This window comes from Mauremys reevesii, linkage group 8 (assembly GCF_016161935.1).
Source record: "Mauremys reevesii isolate NIE-2019 linkage group 8, ASM1616193v1, whole genome shotgun sequence".
In the NCBI taxonomy this organism is placed as follows: Eukaryota; Metazoa; Chordata; order Testudines; family Geoemydidae; genus Mauremys; species Mauremys reevesii.
The window spans coordinates 43,169,821-43,190,644 of record NC_052630.1 but is presented as its reverse complement, the minus strand read 5'-3'; the positions used below and the strand labels follow the sequence as shown (position 1 = coordinate 43,190,644).

Genomic DNA, 20,824 nt, shown 5'->3' with positions numbered 1-20,824 from the left:
GGAGGAGGAGGGTAAATTATGGGAAAGTTGTTAGATGCCATTGTGAGATGGCTTCAGTGGAGTGAAAACTGGACCAAGGGTGGAGTTGGAGGAGAGGAGCTTGAAGCAGTGGTTGTCAAGGGCATTCTCAGTGAATTTAGAGGAGAAAGGAGATGGGGCAGTGGCTGGAGAGGCAATTGAAATAAAAAAGGGCGCTTTGCTGATGGGGTTGATTGGGGCATGCCTGGATTTTGAGGGGAGCAAGCTAGGCAAGAAGACAGCAAATGGAAGGGAAAGTAGTAGCTAGGTGGGGATTGTGTTGAGGTGAGTGGAAGGGTTTGTGGGAAGAAAATGCAAAGTTTATTGCTGATATTTTGCAGGTGATGACACAGATTGGTGGCAGGTAAATTACTAGGACAGGTTGCTTGTAGAGGAACATAGACCACTTGGTAAACTGGGCAAAGTCAGATATCCATTTTCATGTGGTCAAATGCAAGGCCTTACATCTACAAACTAAAAATATAGGATATACCTAATTTAGTCCCCCATTCTTTATGGCAAGGAATGATTCTGCAAAGGACTTGCAGGTAATGGTGGGTACACTGAAAGCTAGTGTTCAGTTGATTGGTGCTGGGGTTAAAAGGGCTAACTCAGCATTTGTATATAAACAAGGGAATATCGAATAGGAGTAGGAACGTGATACTATTACCTCTGCATGCAGCATTTAAGGAAACTGTTTCTGGAAGCCTGCGTCCATTCCAGTGTCCACATTTTACAAGAAGGTTGAAAAATTGGAGGGTTTATAAAGCTAAATGATTGCAGAACGGAAAACATCTCTAAAATGAGAGACTATTATAGATTACAATCAAGTAACCACTTAACCTTCTTTGTTAAACCAAGTATCTGTGTGGGAAGAAGATCTGATAATAGATGGTTCTTTAACCTTTAAGACACAGGCACAACAAGAGCCATTGGATGGAAGATAAGAGGAGATATGATTGCACTCTTTAAATATATCAGAGGGATAAATACCAGGGAAGGAGAGGAATTATTTCAGCTCAGTGCTAATGTGGACACGAGGACAAACGGATATAAGTTGTCAGTCAGGAAATTCAGGCTTGAAATTAGACGAAGGTTTCTAACCATCAGGGGAGTGCAATACTGGAACAGCCTACCAAGGGAAACAGTGGGGGCGAAGGACCTCCATGACTTTAAGATTAAGCTAGATAAGTTTATGGAGGAGATGGTATGATAGGATAACGGGCTTAGTCAATAGGTCAATTAAGTGCCACAATGGTAAATTGTACAATGGGTCAATGACATGATATAACCTTTTTCCAGAGGGTATGGCTGGAGAGTCTTGCCCGCATGCTCGGCGTTCAGCTGACCGCCATATTTGGGGTTGGGAAGGAATTTTCCTCCAGGGAAGATTGGCAGTGGCCCTGGAGGTTTTTCGCCTTCCTCCGAAGCATGGGGCAGGGGTCGCTAGCTAAAGGAGTGGGTGGATTGGCTTATGTGGCCTGCATCTTGCAGGAGGTCAGACTAGATGATCATAATGGTCCCTTCTAATCTTGAATTCTATGATTCTATGAAGATAAGCTAGATAAGTTCAAACTGAAAATAAGGTGCAGATTTTTAAAACTGAGGCTGATTTAACTATCAGAACAGATTGAGAGTTTAATATACTGCTTGGCAATCATTTTTAGACTGGATGTCTGTCTGAAAGATATACATTCTAGCTCCGCCACAAGTTATGGGGTTTGATGCAGATCTCACAGCATGAAGCTCTATGGCCTGTTCTATAGAAGGTTGAACCAGATGATCACAGTGCTAAGAGGATAAAAATCTATTAAAATTTCATTTCAGTTTGACAAGTCATTTTAAGGACTGAAGTTACTATAATCTGGCCCGGAAGCATCTCTCGCCACCAGAAGTTGGTCCAATAAAAGATATTACCTCACCCACCTTTTCTCTATCATCTATTAAAATAATTTAAATGCTGAATCAGTTACTTCTCATAGACTTCAATGAGTTAAAAGCTGCTTTTTTATATAGAGTCAGGGGACAGCATCTCTAGCTTTTTGGGTCAGCCTTTGTAAATATGGCACAGTGTCAAGTACTGCATTATGTATCTATAGAATCAGTCTTTATAATAGTGTGAATGCTGGCATATACTTTTTTCCTAATATCAGTACAGTACTTCCAGTTGGTGTAGAAAGGCTTTCACTTTAGTTACATTGGGTTTCAGTTGAGCAGAAATACTTGTAGTTTCATGTTTACAGTTAAGTCATCAGTCATCTAGTGTTCTTCATTGTGTAGCTTTAATTAGATTTCAACAATAAGGGTTACAAGGGAATCTGAGGGTCTTTTTCAACTTATTAAAAAGTTGATTTTGTGCATTTTTAGTTGAATTCCAATTTTTATCCAAGTGTAGCTTGACATTAATCATAACTTAAAAGTTGATTTAGTAAAACAGAAATGCATCATTTACCATTCTGTAGCATTAAAAGATGTAGAAATTATCTGAATAAGTGTAAAGCTGAATGATTGCCTAAATCTGTATAATTATAGTGTGACCTCCGGGTTAGCAAAAAGTACCAAATCTAGTGTAAAGAGTATATGAATCCAATCAGCAAGTTCTAATGGTTATACCAATCAGTGAAAATGAACTTTTCCTTGGGGAAAGTACAAACAGACAAAAAAAATTAAGATTTTCTACATGCTGATGTAAATCATGATGAAAAGTGGTGATTTAAATCCATCCACCCTGCCATGGTGGTCCCTTCTGGCCTTAACATCTATGAAATTTCAGGTTGAAGGACATCTGTGTGTCTGCAAGGCTTTCTCCAGAGGGGTTCAGAGGTGCAGGAGCAGGATTGGGGAAGCAGATTTTTGGATGTGATCCAGGTCGCAGGGGCAGATTTTGCAGCAGAAGAGAGAGACAGTGGGAGTGGAGGGAATTAGTCACAAAGTCAGCAGGCGAAGGGGGGACTGAGTGGTACAGAAGTCATGGACATGGGTGGGTTAGAAGTCAAAGAGCTGGAGGATGCAGGGGGGAGTTGAAAGAAATGAGGATGAAGTGCAGGGAGGAAGGAGAGAGTAGAGCTGCCTTTTTCATTCCACATAGTTTACAAATCTGAATTAATCCGGAGACCAGTCCTCTGAGGTAGGTACGCAAGAGCTCTGCTTTTACAGAGTGGTACACTTAGAGGTAAGGGACTGGCCTGTGGTTGTATAGTCAGTCACTAACAGAGCTAGAATCAGGATCCCAGGTCTCCTGACTCCTGTTCCTGTCCTTGAAGCATCGAACTCTACTTTCCGTTCTCCCACCGACACAAATGGCAGCTGCTAACAAATCCCCGATGAACTAATGAGGGGGCAATTAAGACCCTCTGGATATCTGTCTGATTTCAGGTTACGAGTGTGGGAGCAGAAACCGTTGGTTTCTTTCCCAGCAGATAACCATATCTTCTGTCTGTCTTGTCTTAGGCCATATTTTGAAGGCCTGTCACACTCCAGCTCTCAGACAGAAGTTGGTAGCATCCACAGCATCAGAAGCCAAAGAGAGCCATCAAGTCCTGTAAGTCATGGTTTCCAAAGGGTTATTTATTGGCAGAATGTCCTTGCTACAGCACAGTGTACTCTCCCTAGCCAAATAGCAACATTTCACCTGAAATTAATTTACACCAGCCGGACAGTATTAACCTGCCACGTAGTTGAATGCGTTCACCTTGATGTTTGTGCTGTGTTGTAATTCATGCCGATACCAGCCTCTTTCTTTGTGTCCAATTCCGCATAGCTGGTGAGTGACACATGAATCCAATGCTAAGAGAGCCTGGGTAGATTTAAAAAGCAGAGTTGCAGAAGTTTGAGTTTCCTGAGGCAGTAACTTATATAGCATGTTTTGCCTGTTGTTTATGCTGTTAAAAGGTTTACTAAACAATTCTACATTCAATTCCACATAAGAACCGTAATAGCAAATGTTTTCTCTAGGAACCTTGACTGCTTGAGCATTACATGCATGTATCTGTGTTTAAAACATTCAGATAGCAGTGCCCATCGGAGCAGCCACACCACACCTATGCCTGCTTGTGGGGCACCTGACTTATATATGGGAAGGGTTGGATGCCATCCTAATTCATCACAGTTCCATATGACCTCTGTAGTCAGGACAGGACTCAGAGATGCTCTCTAGTATATCTGATCCAGGGCTTTGTTCACAGGCAGGGCTAGTTTTAGTTGGTGCTGGGATTCGGTACCTGAAACCCTTCATACTGAACTAAGAGGTGGTAGTGTGTCTGCCTTGGCCTGGTTCCAGGATGGGCGGAGAGGGGTGTGCTGCTTAAAGGAAACTGTTTCTGGGGAAAGGTGCTATTCTGCAGATGGCGTCTTGGGGTTTGATGTGAACAGTCAGGCTTGGACTCTGTCTGCTCTCCTTTGGCAAGGAGCTCCATAAAAATGGTCTTGATGCAGCCAACTCTCTGCCCCCAGCACCTGCCTCAGTCTCCCAAGCAGCAGCAGCCCTGTGAACCATGCATGTTTTTAACTCGTGTGACTCTGTCTCTGGAAGAATCTGCACCTGTCCATTAAGGGAGCTGATGGAGCAGGGGTGTTGAAGGCAGGCTGCTGTGTGCTGTTGCACCCTCAGTGTCAGGAGGCCTTGTGGGGGTTGGGATCTCTGCGGAAAGGGGCTTTCCCTGACAGCAGCTTGCCAGGCCATCTTCTGTTACGGCTTCCTAATTGGTTTTTAGTGAAACTTTTCATTGTTTAAATTGAAGACCTGAGGGCAGTTCAGGTTCTGCGTATGTTAGCCTGGGACTGGCAAGGTAATGACCGCCTAAACCTCCTGTGAATACTGCCCAGCAGCCCTCCATTGTGAAATCTGGCTTGGAAACAGTGAGGTATAAAGTGCACATCTCTAGGGGGCATTGTGTGCTCTAGTACAGGGGTTCTTAACCTTTTCTTTCTGAGGCCCTCCAACAAAATCCCAAATGAATTAATGGGGGCAAAAACTCCACAGCCCACCTGTGCCACAACAACTGGTGTTCTGCATAGAAGAGCAAGGGCCGGTGTTAGGGGGTAGAAAGCAGGGCAGTTGCCCGGAGCCCCACAAAGCTAAGTTGCTTGGACTTCAGCCCTGCTTAGCAGACCCCCTGAAACCTGCTCATGGCCCCTGGTTGAGAACCACTGCTCTAATGTGCTTTGACTGCTTTCTCTTGCCAAACAGGTAGAAGTGCCTGAAAAGACGAAGAGCCTTGGAAGCAAACATCCAGGCGACAGTATCTCTGACACTGTGTCTTACGTAAGTTTAAAAACTCATTTGGTAACATTCATCCAGTAGTTTGTGTTCGCTGTCCGTCATACACTGGGTGGGCTTTGTATATACCATCATGGCAAAGCCCAAAGGGACGTAGCCTTGCAGATCAGTCTCTAGCTAACTCCTTAAGGTGGTCTGGCTTGGGGTTCAGCTTATGTCTGTTCCTGGCGATCTTATGACAACACGAAAGCTTTTGTTGTGAGTAGCTGATGTGGGCAGAACATGGTTGGTGTATCTGCTAGAGCCAGGGAGAGCAGAGGATTTTTATGGCTTTTCACGTCACTATTGTGTTTGTAGGAGCCTAGCCAGCAAGACTCCCAGGAAGCAGAACTCTCCACACTGGATGTGTTCATTGAGAAGCTCCCACCAAGTGGAAAAATCACCAAGACAGAGTCTCTCATTATTCCTTCCACCAGGTAACACCCTAAGCAGCAATAGCAGCAGGCATCGCATCTGCTATAGGAACTGGCTAAGATGGTATGGAAGCGCTTCATCTTTTATATAGTGCACCACTTCAGTTTATGCAGCAAGGGTAGTCAGCTGTCTTTGGCACTTATCTGACCCCCACTACATATTATCTGAGTGCCTCCTCAGTCCTGTGAGGTAGAGCAGCGTTCAGCCCCTGGAACAAGGGTCTCATTTCCTCAGCAGAGGCTATGTCTGCAGGATTGGTGTTGATGGTCTCCCTTCCATGCTTCCTCAGCTAGAATGGTAGCTGGCTGGGACTTGGCTCTTTGATGGCACATCAAGGTGGGTGTGGATGGGGTAGAAGCTGGAAGGTGCAGTTCTCAGGGACTGACTCCATCCTGCAGGATGCCTGGGATGGACGGAGTGGAGGGACTGCAGGTTGTGTGCAATATTGAACTGAATCATGTTCTGAAAATCAGGTCCCTTTGAGAGTGGAGGTCAAGGTGGACAGCCAAAATCATTAGTCTCTTCTGACAACATGACCATCAAGCTGAAAGATCAGATGTTCCTTATGAATTGCTCTTGGAGGTAGACACAGTCACTTACCAGTTCCTATTGGCTTGTTGTGGTGACAGCCGTTTGGTCTATGGGTAGTAAGGTGCTGGATCTCACTCCAGTTCCTAGCGGACAGATGTCATTTGCTTCATGGGACAATTTCTTGGGGAGGACGTGGTCCTTTAATTGATATTATTTGATGATGGAATGTGGTTAATTTTGCAGGTCAGTTTGAAAAATCCCCTTGATAAATTAAAACTGATAGGCAGTAATTGGCTCTCATGTAGGCATTCTTAGAAAAGAGGCCAAAAACTGAATAAGCCATGGAGAATCTGATCTCTCCCCACTAGAGGTGATGGGCCCTCGGTGGTGGGTGATGTGTGTTGGCAGGGCAAAGGGGAGAATGTTTCTATTGTTGCTTCCTGTACTGTAATGGCCGGGACCTTAGGCCCCAGGGCTGCTAATCCAAAGACTTTCACCAATACTAACCTCACACACCAGACAAAGTTTATATATAAATGATTTATTAAAAAATTGAAGTGATCTAGCTGCCTTGTTTGTCCAACAGGACAAAGTCACTGGGGTTAGAGTAGCTTGGATTTCAGGGCTACTTTCAGTGAGTTTCTGATTAGTCTCTCAAGCAAAGTGCTAGGCATTCCTCTGGGGGGCAGGTTCATAAGTGTGAGCTATGGAGGGGCAGGAGGCCTCGGGCTGTTAGTGGGTCTCTGACCTGAGCACACTATGCAGAATCCCTTTGCTGGAGCTCAGGATAACCCTTCTGGCAAACAGCTTCTCTGTGGTCCTGAGTGAATGGTGACCATGTAACCGTTACAATTTAGCAGGCCAGAAGGGAAGCAAACTGGTCGCCGTGGCAGAAGCACTTCACTGAAGGAAAGGCAGCCAGCGAGGCCACAGAATGAGAGGGCAAACAGCCTGGACAATGAGCGCTCTCCAGACACCAGGCATCACCTGCAGGTGAGATGAGCTCCACCTCCTTCACAACCTTCCGCTGTGCATCCTTCCCCAAAACATCCCCTGTGGCTCCTGTTCCACCAGCCCTCTCCCCTCTGAAGGCCAGGGATGTAACTTTCCTTATGCATGGCTCCACCACTACATGATGGGTTGAGTTTTTTTCTCAGCTGATATCCCATTTTCTGTCCTCGCTGCTTTTGATTAGTGTGTTGCTTTATATCAACTAGGATAAGACTGAAAAAGACTGTCGGACAAATGGCAGCAAAAAAGAAAGAAAAGGTGATCTCTTAAGACTACCCACAGGAAATGCCTAGTCTGAAACAGAGGAGCTCCCTAAGGTGATCCAGTGTCCATAGCGCAAGGGGAAAAACACAAAAAGCCACAGCAAGTCTTCAGAATATGAGTCAGCTGACCCAGTCTCCCGTTAAAGGGCTAATAAGAGGAGTGTAGATATTTCCTCTTGGGCTGGAGCCTGGGCTCGGAGACCTCACCCCCTTCTCCGCGTCCCAGAGCCCAGGCTTGAGCTCAAGTGGGAATGGCCGCACTACTGTTTTTAGCCACATGTGCAAGCCGTGCAAGCCAGAGCCAGTTGACTGGGGCTCTGAGATTTACCGCCGCAAGTTGTTTTGCAATGTAATAAGGTAATAATTGGAGATATACCAATCTCCTAGAACTGGAAGGGACCTTGAAAGGTCATCGAGTCCAGCCCCCTGCCTTCACTAGCAGGACCAATTTTTTGCCCCCGACCCCTAAGTGGCCTCAAGGATTGAACTCACAACCCTCGGTTTAGCAGGCCAATGCTCAAACCACTGACCTATCCCTCTCCCCCAATGTAGACGTACCCAAAGTGTTTCTAGCAAAGTCCCTACTCCGCATCCTGGGACTTGCATTAGCCACAGATTTTGGTAATATGGGACCCAGAAAAAAAAATTGCTGCCCATTATTTTGAAAATCTAGCCCCCCAGCAGTCACTGTAGTTGATATTGGTTAATATAAAGCGATTTTATTGTTGTGTGTCCCTTTATCATCACAGAATCACTGACAAAACAAGTCCCAGCTACTTCAGTAGTTTGTGGAATATGTGCTTTGGAAACGTTACTGGGTCTCTGCCTCATCATGTGGTTGAGCTCCCAGCTTCTGTAAAATACAGGGCTCTTGGAAGTGGTGAAATAGAACATCGTCTTATTTGTATCTTTCATACAGGGCTTCTCAGAGAGCCTCACAAAAATAACGCTGCTGGTTCAGATCTGTGGCCAGTTTGTCCCACTGTTCCATTATCTGTTTGGGGGGTTTTATATTCACAGATTCCAAGGAAAACTGTATACGATCAGTTGAATCACATCCTGATTTCTGATGACCAGCTACCAGAAAACATTATTCTTGTCAATACTTCGGACTGGCAAGGCCAGGTAAGTGCAGGAGAATGGATGCTGAGCCCTAGGTTTCCCTGCAGGCAATTCCTGTTGCTCTCTCTAAAGGGCAGGGAGGATAGGATTTTTAGCTTACATAAAGGGAAGAGCGAAGCAACCTCTAAGGTTCATATTTTGCTATCTAGTAAATGGGTCTAATAGCATTTGGGAGTTGTGGTAGCAGGTGACTCATGGGCCTAGGGATCTTATTTTCACAGAGAATTATTACACTTCAAAGCGGTTCTTAACATGAGCCTTCCCTAAACACCCCCCTTTCCACTTAAGGTGGCATTCTCCTGGGTTAATCTGATACATTTTTTCCTTGCTCATTGGAAATGGCTGAACAGTTTTTCTCTCCATTACACTTGAAAGGAGAACTTCAGAAAATGCATTGAGATTGGGTACTTGGACCGGGGGTGGGAGGAAGAGGATGCCCAGGAGTACATATGCACAGGGACTCTCCTGGCCCTGTAATGGAGTGGAGCAGCAAAGGACCAAATCTTTGGATGCTACAGAACTAGCATAGGAGGGCAGTGCTGAGAGAGGCAGGGTGTATGCCCAGTAGAAGTGAGGAGCAGGGCAAGGAGAGAACAAGTGAGGCATTCAGATACTTGATGTCATCTTAAAAGTGAAGTAAATGCAGGGAAGGATTAACTAATTCAGTGCTAGGGCTAAGAATTTTGTGCACAGGTAACAGGTGCAAAAAATAACATTCCTGTGGGAACCTTAAAGTATCACCCACTCCTTGCATGCACGTTCATTTGCTAATTGTACCTTGCACCTTAATATCCCAAAAGCGGAATATGTAAACACTACCATTGCGCTCTTATTGTGGTGCTAGTGCTTTATTTTTTCATCCGGGAGATAAGGCTTGTTTCATAGAATCATAGAATCTCAGGGTTGGAAGGGACCTCAGGAGGTCATCTAGTCCAACCCCCTGCTCAAAGCAGGACCAAACCCAACTAAATCATCCCAGCCAGGGCTTTGTCAAGCCTGACCTTAAAAACCTCTAAGGAAGGAGATTCCACCACCTCCCTAGGTAACCCATTCCAGTGCTTCACCACCCTACTAGTGAAAAAGTTTTTCCTAATATCCAACCTAAACCTCCCCCTCTGCAACTTGAGACCATTACTCCTTGTTCTGTCATCTTCTACCACTGAGAACAGTCTAGATCCATCCTCTTTGGAACCCCCTTTCAGGTAGTTGAAAGCAGCTATCAAATCCCCCCTCATTCTTCTCTTCTGCAGACTAAACAATCCCAGTTCCCTCAGCCTCTCCTCATAAGTCATGTGCTCCAGCCCCCTAATCATTTTTGTTGCCCTCCGCTGGACTCTCTCCAATTTATCCACATCCTTCTTGTAGTGTGGGGCCCAAAATTGGACACAGTACTCCAAATGAGGCCTCACCAGTGCTGAGTAGAGGGGAATGATCACATCCCTCGATCTGCTGGAAATGCCCCTATTTATACAACCCAAAATGCCATTAGCCTTCTTGGCAACAAGGGCACACTGTTGACTCATATTCAGCTTTTCGTCCACCGTAACCCCTAGGTCCTTTTCTGCAGAACTGCTACCCAGCCATTCGGTCCCTAGTCTGTAACAGTGCATGGGATTCTTCCGTCCTAAGTGAAGGACTCTGCACTTGTCCTTGTTGAACCTCATCATATTTCTTTTGGCCCAATCCTCTAATTTGTCTAGGTCCCTCTGTATCCTATCCCTACCCTCCAGCGTATCAACCACTCCTCCCAGTTTAGTGTCATCTGCAAACTTGCTAAGGGTGCAGTCCACACCATCCTCCAGATCGTTAATGAAGATATTGAATAAAATCAAGTGGAGTGCCCTTGGGGCACTCCACTTGATACCGGCTGCCAACTAGACATGGAACCATTGATCACTACCCGTTGAGCCCGACCATCTAGCCAGTTTTCTATCCACCTTATTGTCCATTCATCCAGCCCAGACTTCTTTAACTTGCTGGCAAGAATACTGTGGGAGACTGTATCAAAAGCTTTGCTAAAATCCAGAAATAGTACATCCACTGCTTTCCCCTCATCCACAGAGCCGGTTATCTCGTCATAGAAGGCAATTAGGTTAGTCAGGCATGACTTGCCCTTGGTGAATCCATGCTGACTGTTCCTGATCACTTTCCCCTCCTTTAAATGGTTCAGGATTGATTCCTTGAGGACCTGTTCCATGATTTTTCCAGGGACTGAGGTGAGACTGACTGGCCTGTAGTTCCCTGGATCTTCCTTCTTCCCTTTTTTAAAGATGGGCACTACATTAGCTTTTTTCCAGTCATCCGGGACCTCCCCTGATAGCCATGATTTTTCAAAGATAATGGCCAATGGCTCTGCAATCTCATCGGCCAACTCCTTTAGCACCCTCGGATGCAGCGCATGCGGCCCCATGGACTTGTGCTCGTCCAGCTTTCCTAAATAGCCCCGAACTACTTCTTTCTCCACAGAGAGCTGGTCACCTCCTCCCCATACCATGCTGCAGAGTGCAGCTGTTTGGGAGCTGACCTTGTCTGTGAAGACAGAGGCAAAAAAAGCATTGAGTACACTAGCTTTCTCCACATCCTCTGTCACTAGGTTCCCTCCCTCATTCAGCAAGGGGCCCACACTTTCCTTGACTTTCTTCCTGTTGCTAACATACCTGAAGAAACCCTTCTTGTTACTCCTAACATCTCCGGCTAGCTGCAACTCCAAGTGTGATTTGGCCTTCCTGATTTCACACCTGCATGCCTGAACAATACTTTTATACTCCTCCCTGGTTATTTGTCCAATCTTCCACTTCTTGTAAGCTGTTCTTTTGTGTTTAAGACGAGCAAGGATTTCACTGTTAAGCCAAGCTGGTCGCCTGCCATATTTACTTTTCTTCCTACACATCGGGATGGTTTGTTCCTGCAACCTCAATAAGGTTTCTTTGAAATACAGCCAGCTTTCCTCGACTCCGTCATGTTATTCTCCCAGGGGACCTTGCCCATCAGTTCCCTGAGGGAGTCGAAGTCTGCTTTTCTGAAGTCCAGGGTCTCTGTTCTACTGCTTTCCCTTTTTCCTTGTGTCAGGATCCTGAACTCGACCATCTCATGGTCACTGCCTCCCAGGTTCCCATCCACTATTGCTTCCTCTACTATTTCTTCCCTGTTTGTGAGCAGCAGGTCAAGAAGAGCTTTTCCCCTAGTTGGTTCCTCCAGCACTTGCACCAGGAAATTGTCCCCTACACTTTCCAGAAACTTCCCTTGCCTTTTTCAGATCAAGTTGCCACCAAACTAGGCACGTTTAAAAAACAAGACAGAAAAAAGTGTAGAAAGTGCCTGAGATTATAATTCATAGACCTTCTCTATAACACTTAGAATGGTCCAGTATGGAGAATGATGGTACGAGGATCATGGGCTTTGTTAGCCTTACTGCAGGTGAAATTGTTGATCTGTGTGATTTTTAGACCACTCCTGCTTTCTGCAGAATCAGGTTTAAGGGAATCTAAAAGCAGCTTGGCAGCAGGTGAGTGGAGTGGTGCTGTTTGGCCACAGGATTCCCCTGTGGTGCTCCGTGCTTTGTGTGGATCAGATTGGCCCACCCCATCCACTTCCTCCAGGCATGAGGCCTGGGGGGCAGATGGAGAGTGGGGTGAAGAAGAACTGGGTAGTAAACAGACAGTCTCAGCATTAGCCAGTGGAGCTGATGTGTGCCCAGGCTAAGTGAGGGAAACATGAGGTTGTAATTAAGGCTTTGCATGGGGGGATGGAGGGGAGACACTGACTGTAGTGTTTCCTTAAGAGTTGGAAGCAGCAGATAGTTCTGCTGGAGGTGGAGTCTGTCGCTGTCAAGGAAAATGTGCTGTGTGGGCATCAGGGTATGGGTCAGAAGAGTCCCGTAGCTGGTTTCCTTGGGTTTTACGATGTGAGAAGGGGGGATGTCCCACTTGCCTACTCCTCATCCCTTTTAGATTGTTTCTGGAATGGTAATTGCAGTGGTTTAGTCTGCAGCAGCTCTTGTTTTAATCAATAGCAGCCTTTGTGGGGAACAGGGGAGAGAGGCTACTCTGGCTATACTTCTGTAGCAAGAAAAACAAATCAGCTTGTGTTCTCTGCAGGAAACCCTGGAGTGAACTGTTTAAAAAATAAAAGGGGGGGGGGGGAGGGGAGGGAGTCAGTAGTGAGCCACCTGCCCTGGTGTTCCACTTGCTGGAATCCCACCATGATTCTGCTCTCCAGAAGCCATAATGAAACATCTGGTGCGATGTGTGTGACACCTTGGTACCAGAAGTGGTACATCCTGGGAGAGTTGTCACCATGCCAGCCAATAAGACACACATGTAACTCTCAGTATGCCTATGCTGCATTCGAAGGTGTGATTGCAGCTCTGACAGACTAGCTTTAATCTAGCTAGCATGGCCAAAAATAGCAGTGAAGACTTGGTGGCGCAGACCCTGGCAGTATGTCCCAGCCTGGAACCTGGGTACACACTTGTGTTGCTAGCACACTGGGTCTCTGCCATGGCATCTTCATTGCTATTTTTAGCCATGCTAGCTAGATTAAAGCTACTGTGGGTATATCTACCCCAGCTACAGTCATGCTTCTGATTGCAGTGTGGACATACCTTAGAAGGGCTCCTCTTTAAGCTTTTACTTCTGGAAGAGGTGTCGTAGAAAACTGTAGCATGGAGTGCAGCCAGTAATTCCAGGAGCTGGAAACACCTATGTCTGAAAATATCCCAGCAGGGCAAATTTACCTGTATGTGTGTTTCTGACGAAAAGTTTGGGTAAAATCAAGTCCTTTTGGTGGAGCTTCGTAACATGTTTTGTTGTCTTCCCAGTTTCTCTCAGATGTCTTGCAAAAACATACCCTCCCTGTGGTCTGTACATGCTCTTCTGCTGATGTGCAGGCGGCTTTCAGTACAATTGTCTCCAGGATACAGAGATAGTAAGTTCACATTTTATTTAGTGTTAAATTATTTAAATTTAAGTACAGTAAGATGTCTATTCCCCAGCTCCAGACAATCTAATGATGTAAAATAACCATATGTTCACAGGGCAGACTAGAGAGCTACACACCACAAAAGTGAAATGAGTTTTCCCTCTAGTAATTGATGTAGTCAAGAAATACACCCCACCACCTCAATCTCATCCATTCCCTAATGCCTTAGCAAGCTGATGGTCTTTGCAGCATGCCCTAAAGGTGAAAAGAAACAGGCTATTTTGGATCAAGAAGGGGAAGCAATTCCCAGAGCCTAGGGGACTGCGGGAATTATACATTGCCAGAAATCTTATACTGAGGTAGAAGTATCTCCACTGACCCCAGCTGTGGTGTTCTGCTGGGAAGGGGAACAGATAGCTAAGACCCAGGCTGTTTCGGTTTTGTAGGTTACAACTTACTCCTGAGCTTTATCTTCAAACCCCCACAGTTGGTTCAGTGTCAAACCCAAGTCTTTGTCCTGACTGACAGGGATCCAGGAGATCCAAAGCACTTACTTAGTGGGAGCTGTCTCACCACACTTTCTTCTGCAGCCTTGCTCAGAAATGGAAGATTGGCTCTCAAACGGGAATGAGCCAGTTTAAGGCCGAGGGATGGCTTCTTCCCCCATTTGGAATGGTGGGGGCCCCTCCCAGGGAGGTAGGGGCAGCAACACAGGGCCCCTGGATGCGGCAGCAAGGGGTACTTGTTCCCTAGAGAGGAGCTGGTAGCAGTAGGGGGGTGGCTCCTTTAGTACTCAGTAGCAGCCTGGGCATATCTCTGCTGGGGTAGTGCTGGGAGAACCCACCAGAGCAGTGAGCCTGGGGCCTGGTCTACACTAGGCGTTTAAACCGGTTTTAGGAGCGTAAAACCGATTTAACGCCACACCCGTCCACACTGAGAGGCCCTTTATATCGGTATAAAGGGCTCTTTAAACCGGTTTCTGTACTCCTCCCTAACGAGAGGAGTAGCGCTAGTATCGGAATTACCATATCGGATTAGGGTTAGTGTGGCCGCAGATCGACGGTATTGGCCTCCGGGCGGTATCCCACAGTGCACCACTGACCGCTCTGGACAGCAATCTGAACTCGGATGCAGTGGCCAGGCAGACAGGAAAAGCCCCGCGAACTTTTGAATATTTCCTGTTTGCCTAGCGTGGAGCTCAGATCAGCACGTGTGGTGATGCAGTTAAAAATCAAAATAAAGAAAGAGCTCCCGCATGGACCATGCGGATGTGATCGCTGTAAGGGCAGGCAAATCTGTTCTATCAGCGCTCCGTTATAGAAGACGAAATTCAAAATCATTTTTAAAAAAATCTCCAGACCGACGCCATAGCAGGGGCTCAGCGCACTGCTGCATGACAAACGTAACGGAAAGCCAAAGAATCAAATGGACGCTCATGGACTGGAGGACTCAAGGTATCCCACAGTTCCTGCAGTCTCCGAAAAGTATTTGCATTCTTGGCTGAGCTCCAAATGCTTCTACAGTCAAACACAGTGTCCACGGTGGGTCAGGGCATAGCTCGGCAATTTACACACACCCCCACCCACCCCCAGAAGTGAAAGGGAAAACAATCCTCTCTTGACTCTTTAACATGTCACCCTATCTTTACTGAATGCTGCAGATAGACCCGATGCTGCAGCACTCAACACCAACATACTTGCTCCCCCCCACCATGGGTGGCTGATGGTGCAAAACGACTGGTAGCCGTCCTCATCATCAGCCTATTGGCACATGGGGCAGTGCAAAAGGACTGGTAACCATGCAGACTAGCATCGGTGAGGTCTATCAAGGGTGCCTGGCCCTAATTTTTCCTGGTAGATGGTGCAGTATGGCTGATAACCATCGTCGTCATAGCAACAGGGGGCTGAGCTCTGTCAGCCCCCACCCTTCATGTGTAAAAAAAAGATTCAATTGCCCCTGGACTAGCAGAGGGATGCTGGGCTCCTCTCCTCCACACTCCTTACTGTCCTGTCTGGACTATCATAGCAGCTGGAGGCTGCCTTCCACTCATTTCTCACTAACAAGTCAGTGTGTCTTATTCCTGCATTCTTTATTACTTCATCACACGAGTGGGGGGACAATGCTACGGTAGCCCAGGAAGGCTGGGGGAAGAACGGAATCAACAGGTGGGGTTGTTGCAGGAGCACCCCCTGTGAATAGCATACAGCTCATAATTTCTGCAGGATCTGACACAGAGCAGCTGTGCTCTCTGATACAGTGGTTCTCTAGTACACTTGCCCATATTCTAGGCAGGACTGATTCTATTTTTAGATACCAAAAAGGAGGGATTGACTCTGGGAGTCATTCCCAATTTTGGCTTTTGCCCCTGGCTAAGAGCAGCCAGGGGCACTTATGACAGCAGCAAATGGTGCAAAACGACTGGTAGCCATGATCATCTTTTTACCAATTTATGGATTGGTAGATGGTACAGTATGGCTGGTAACCATCTCTGCTGTCATGCAAAAGCAAAAGCATGCTGCTGTGTAGTGCTGCTGAATCGCCTCTGTCAGCAGCATCTAGTACACATACGGTGAAAGTCACAAAAGGCAAAACAGGCTCCATGATTGCCATGCTATGGCATCTGCCAGGGCAATCCAGGGAAAAAAGGCGCGAAATGCTTGTCTGCCGTTGCTTTCCCAGAGGAAGGAGTGACTGACGACATTTACCCAGAACCACCCACGACAATGATTTTTGCCCCATCAGGCACTGGGATCTCAACCCGGAAATTCCAAGGGGCGGGGGAGGCTGCGGGAACTATGGGATAGCTACGGAATAGCTACCCACAGTGCAACGCTCCAGAAGTCGATGCTAGCCTCGGACCGTGGGCGCACACCACCGATTTAATGTGTTTAGTGTGGCCGCACACACTCGATTTTATACAATCTGTTTTACAAAACCGGTTTATGCAAATTCGGAATAGTCCCGTAGTGTAGACGTACCCTGGGAGTTAACATCTTCATTGAGATTAACAGGACAGTTCATGCCTCCCAGAGCTATTGTTTCAGGCTTCCTGCAGACTCAAGCACCACACTGTTCTTATTTTCAAACTTTAACCACGAGACCTGGAAACTCATTGTTCTAAGGGAGTGTAACCATGCCTTCGTTGGTCACAACTGAAAATACCAAATTCAGGACTAACTGCTGAGCAATAGGGTGCACACACCCCAAAACTGGTGGTTATTCTCCCATAAGATATACCAAACCAGCAACAAAAGTAAACTTGTTTCACCACATTGGCTAACAAGGAGTCAAAAAAGCAGTTTCCTCAGGTATTCCAGTCCTGGATTCAACACTCAGACACTAGACTTAAAGATGAGCGGTTTTTTAAACCAGTTTCATCAAACAAAAGGTTCTTCTAATCCAAAAGGACCAGCCCTGTACACAGGTCAATATACAACTCAGATCTTACCCAATAATCACACTGTTGCCAATCTTCTGGTATCTAAAATCTAAAGATTTATTTATAAAAAGAAAGAAAGAAAGGCGAGAGTTAAAATTGGTTAAAGGAATCAAATACATATAATAAATGCAAAGTTCTTGGTTCAGGCTTGTAGCAGTGAGGGAATAAACTCCTGGCTTAAGTCGAGTCTCTGGTTGCTTCCAAATCATTGGAAGGTCCTCAATTCCTTGGTTAGAATGCTTCCAGTAGTATAAGTTCATAGTCCAGAGGTTTGAGCAGGAAAGAAGCAAAACAGAGATGTTTCCATAGCTTCTGCCATGTGGAGGGAAATCCATTGTTTCAAACAAAGCCCTCAGCACAGTTAGTGGAAAATCACAGTGAACAAGATAGTGTTTGGAGTCACATGGGCAAGTCACATGTCCATGCATGATTTCGCTTAGGGCTTGTCTACATTGGCACTTTACAGCGCTGCAACTTTCTCGTTCAGGGGTGTGAAAAAACACCCTCCCGAGCATTGCAAGTTTCAGCACTCTAAAGTGCCAGTGTACTAGCGCTGGGAGCTATTCCACTCCTGGAGGTAGGTTTTTTTTTTTTTTTTTTTTTTTTAAGAGCGCTGGGAGAGCTCTGTCCCAGCGCTCTGCCGCGACTACACAAGCCACGTTAAAGTGTTGCCATGGCAGGGCTTTAACGTTGCCAGTGAAGATGTGCCCTTAGTCACAGCAGAAACCATTACCTATATTCCAGATGGAACATTCACAGGAAAGTCCATTCATTAAGTGTAGTTCGGCGTCTCCAGTGGTCCATTGTGAGTTAAGTGTTCCTTGATGAGCCACTTAATTTGAATAGTTCCATCAAGATGTGCAGGCTAAATACCTTGTGGGCATTAACCTAGGAGCAAATATATTTGAAATACAGGTATAGAGCCAGTGCTCATAACTTCAAATACAAAAATGATACATGCATACAAATAGCATAATCGTAACCTTTCCATAGACATCTTACTTGACATAATTTGGACACGATTTGTTGAAATTATATAACAGTGATAGCAACATTGATCTACACCAGGAGTGGGCAAACTTTTTGGCCCGAGGGCCACATTGGGGTTGCCAAACTGTATGGAGGGATGGGTAGGGAAGACTGTGCCTCCCCAAACAGCCTGGCTCCCGCCCTCTATCCACCCCCTGACTGTCCCCCTCGGAATCCCCGACCCATCCAACCCCCGCTACTCCTTGTCCCCTGACCACCCCTTCCCCTAACCAGCCCCCCAGGACCCCACCCCCTATCCAACCCTCCCTGTCCCCTGACTGCCCCAACTCCTATCCACACCCCTTCCCCCTGACAGGCACCCCCAGGACTCTCATACCTATCCAACCCCCCCTCTCCGCCCCACTCGCTGCCCCTTACTGGCCAGAATCAGCCACGCCGCCCGGCAGGAGCTCGCGGTCACGCCACCCAGAGCATTGCGCCAGCAGTGCAGTGAGCTGAGGCTGCAGGGGAGGGGCCAGGGGCTAGCCACCCCGGCCAGGAGCTCAAGGGCCAGGCAGGACGGTCCTGCGGGCCATAGTTTGCCCACCTCTGATCTACATGGTCATATTTAATCTCAGACCTCAGAAGCTGAGGCCATAGGCGCAATCTTGCAGTACCTGTGTCTTAATCTGGTTCTGAGAGGAACATCAGATCAGTCACCACACAGACAGCTCAGATTAACAAAGCTATCCACAACTCTACATAAGTGTGTCTGGGATCCTGTGGATGTGATAATGGAAGCAAAGAACCATTTCTTTGCCTCCTGTACAGCCACAGTATAACAAGTGAACTCTTTATGCCACTGATGATTAGCTTCAGCCTGAGACTTCGGCCACCAGTACTCTAGCAGAGTGAGGGAAGTTGTTACCCTTCAGCAATGTGAGTGCAGGGATAAGACCGAATATTTGTGGGTAATTCTCTGCATACAGTCAATTTTACATCATTCTCAGTGAAATTTGTTGCATATAGCAAGTCTCTGGTTCTAGGCTTAATACCCAGTGAGGAAATCTTTAGAAGTCTTGGGAAGGAGACTGATGGGAAGATTTTTAAAAATAGTTTGTAAAAATGTGAGAGTAAAGGTATGTCTAAGCTGCAAGAAAACATCTGTGGCTGTCCCATGTCAGCTTACTCTGGCAGTGGGGCTTTTTGCAGTGTAGACATTTGGGCTTGGGCTGGACAGTGGCGTCTCAGAGCCCAGGCTCCAACCTGAGCCCAAATGTCTGCATTGCAATTCTGCAGCCTCTGAGCCCCACGAGCCTGAGTCAGCTGACGTGGGCCAGGCGCAGATGTTTTATTTCAGTGCAGACACCCCCAAAGTAACTAAAGTCAGCAGTGCATGCCAGGGGGTGCCTTATGGTCATTTTTCCCAACACGACTGAATATAATTGAACCCTACATGGAAAACCCAAGTACAGGTTTTCATAGCTTGGAAAGAGTCGGGGGGGGGGGGGTGGAGAGAGAGCAGGGAGAACAATTGAAAGTCCATGTTTCTGAAGCAAATGTTACATTTCATTAATACGTTTTAAGATGCTGCTCAGTGTACGAATGTCCTACATGCTGGAATAGCTCATTCCTGTGAGGCAGGCATTGACTAGATTGTCTATATCAAGCAGTCTTTCTGATTGACTTTAAAATAGTTATTTAGAAGGCAAATGATAAATGTGTTCCCTCTTTTTTTTTTTGTCTAGCTGTAATTGCAATTCTCAGCCTCCAAACCCCATTAAAATTGCAGTGGCCGGAGCCCAGAATTACCTCAGTGCTGTGTTGAGGCTCTTTGTAGAACAGCTGTCTCACAAAACCCCGGACTGGCTCAGCTACATGAGATTTTTGATCATCCCACTAGGTAAATAAGTCAATATTTTCTTCACAGAAAGATTAATGGCTTAAATCAAATGCATTCTCTCATGAATTGCCTTCAGGGAAATCTTGGTTAGGATGTGTTCCAAAGGCCACATTCTTGTTGGCCATTAAATGAGACAAATATTTCACTGCTATACTATTTAATATTTGTTACGGTCCTATCACATTAGTGAATTTCATCTTTACGTGCCTGATGCTGAATCCTAAACTATTGTTGGGAAGCAGCCATTAATCATTCATATTAAATGCAGCGGATTGAAATGAGCTCTCCCAAGACAGAGCTATGTTACAATATTAATCCTCTTGCAGTGTACTTTTAACTTAAGTGTATAATGAACTTTTGTGAACAGGGCCAGCTCTGGCTTTTTTGCCGCTCCAAGGAAAAAAACACCTGCGGGTCGGCCGGAGCAGCGAATGGGGGGAACAAACAAACAAACCTGCCGGCCGGAGCAGTAAGGGGAAAAACAAACAAACAAACAACCTGCGAGGGGGCTGGAGCCGCAAAGGGGAAAAAACGCAAAAACAAAATCTGCGGGGCGGACGGAGCGCGGGTGCAGGGAGACTCCCAGCCCTGCAGATGTGCCCCGGGAAGCGGGGGCGGGAGGGGAGAGAGAGAAGGGGGGCAGCCAGGGCTTCCCTCAGCGGGGTGCTCACCACGCCGCCTGTCAGGAGGGCTCCGCGCCGCTCCGGTGGGCGGGCAGGGAAGGATGTGGGCTGCCCTGCCGGGCTTGCTACAGACCTGGCACCGCTCCCATCAGGGCGCTCCCCTCCTCTGCGCTGCTGCCCCTTACAGGGCGGCCGGAGCAGCAAGCCAAAAAGAAAAAAACCTGGCGGGGGGGGGCGGGGCAGCAGAAGCGGCGAAGCGCAAAAAAAAAAAAAAAAGATTGGGCGGAATGCCGCCCCTTGGAATCTGCCACCCCAAGCACGAGCTTGCTCAGC

The 20,824-nt window shown here is 46.7% G+C and overlaps 1 protein-coding gene across 7 annotated transcripts in view; it reads left to right on the top strand.

Annotated features, from left to right (window-relative positions):
• The window catches only part of PACS2 (phosphofurin acidic cluster sorting protein 2), a 191,518-nt gene that overhangs the window by 106,096 nt on the left and 64,598 nt on the right, over positions 1–20,824 (top strand). For 5 of the 7 annotated variants that reach the window (XM_039483783.1, XM_039483782.1, XM_039483780.1 and 2 more), the window contains 7 exons: positions 3,469–3,559; positions 5,207–5,281; positions 5,594–5,712; positions 7,099–7,234; positions 8,536–8,640; positions 13,457–13,563; positions 19,714–19,868. In XM_039483783.1, the coding sequence (XP_039339717.1) occupies positions 3,469–3,559; positions 5,207–5,281; positions 5,594–5,712; positions 7,099–7,234; positions 8,536–8,640; positions 13,457–13,563; positions 19,714–19,868 (788 nt within the window). The remainder of the gene's footprint in view (positions 1–3,468; positions 3,560–5,206; positions 5,282–5,593; positions 5,713–7,098; positions 7,235–8,535; positions 8,641–13,456; positions 13,564–19,713; positions 19,869–20,824) is intronic. The other 2 variants (XM_039483786.1, XM_039483781.1) reach the window with 1 other exon arrangement.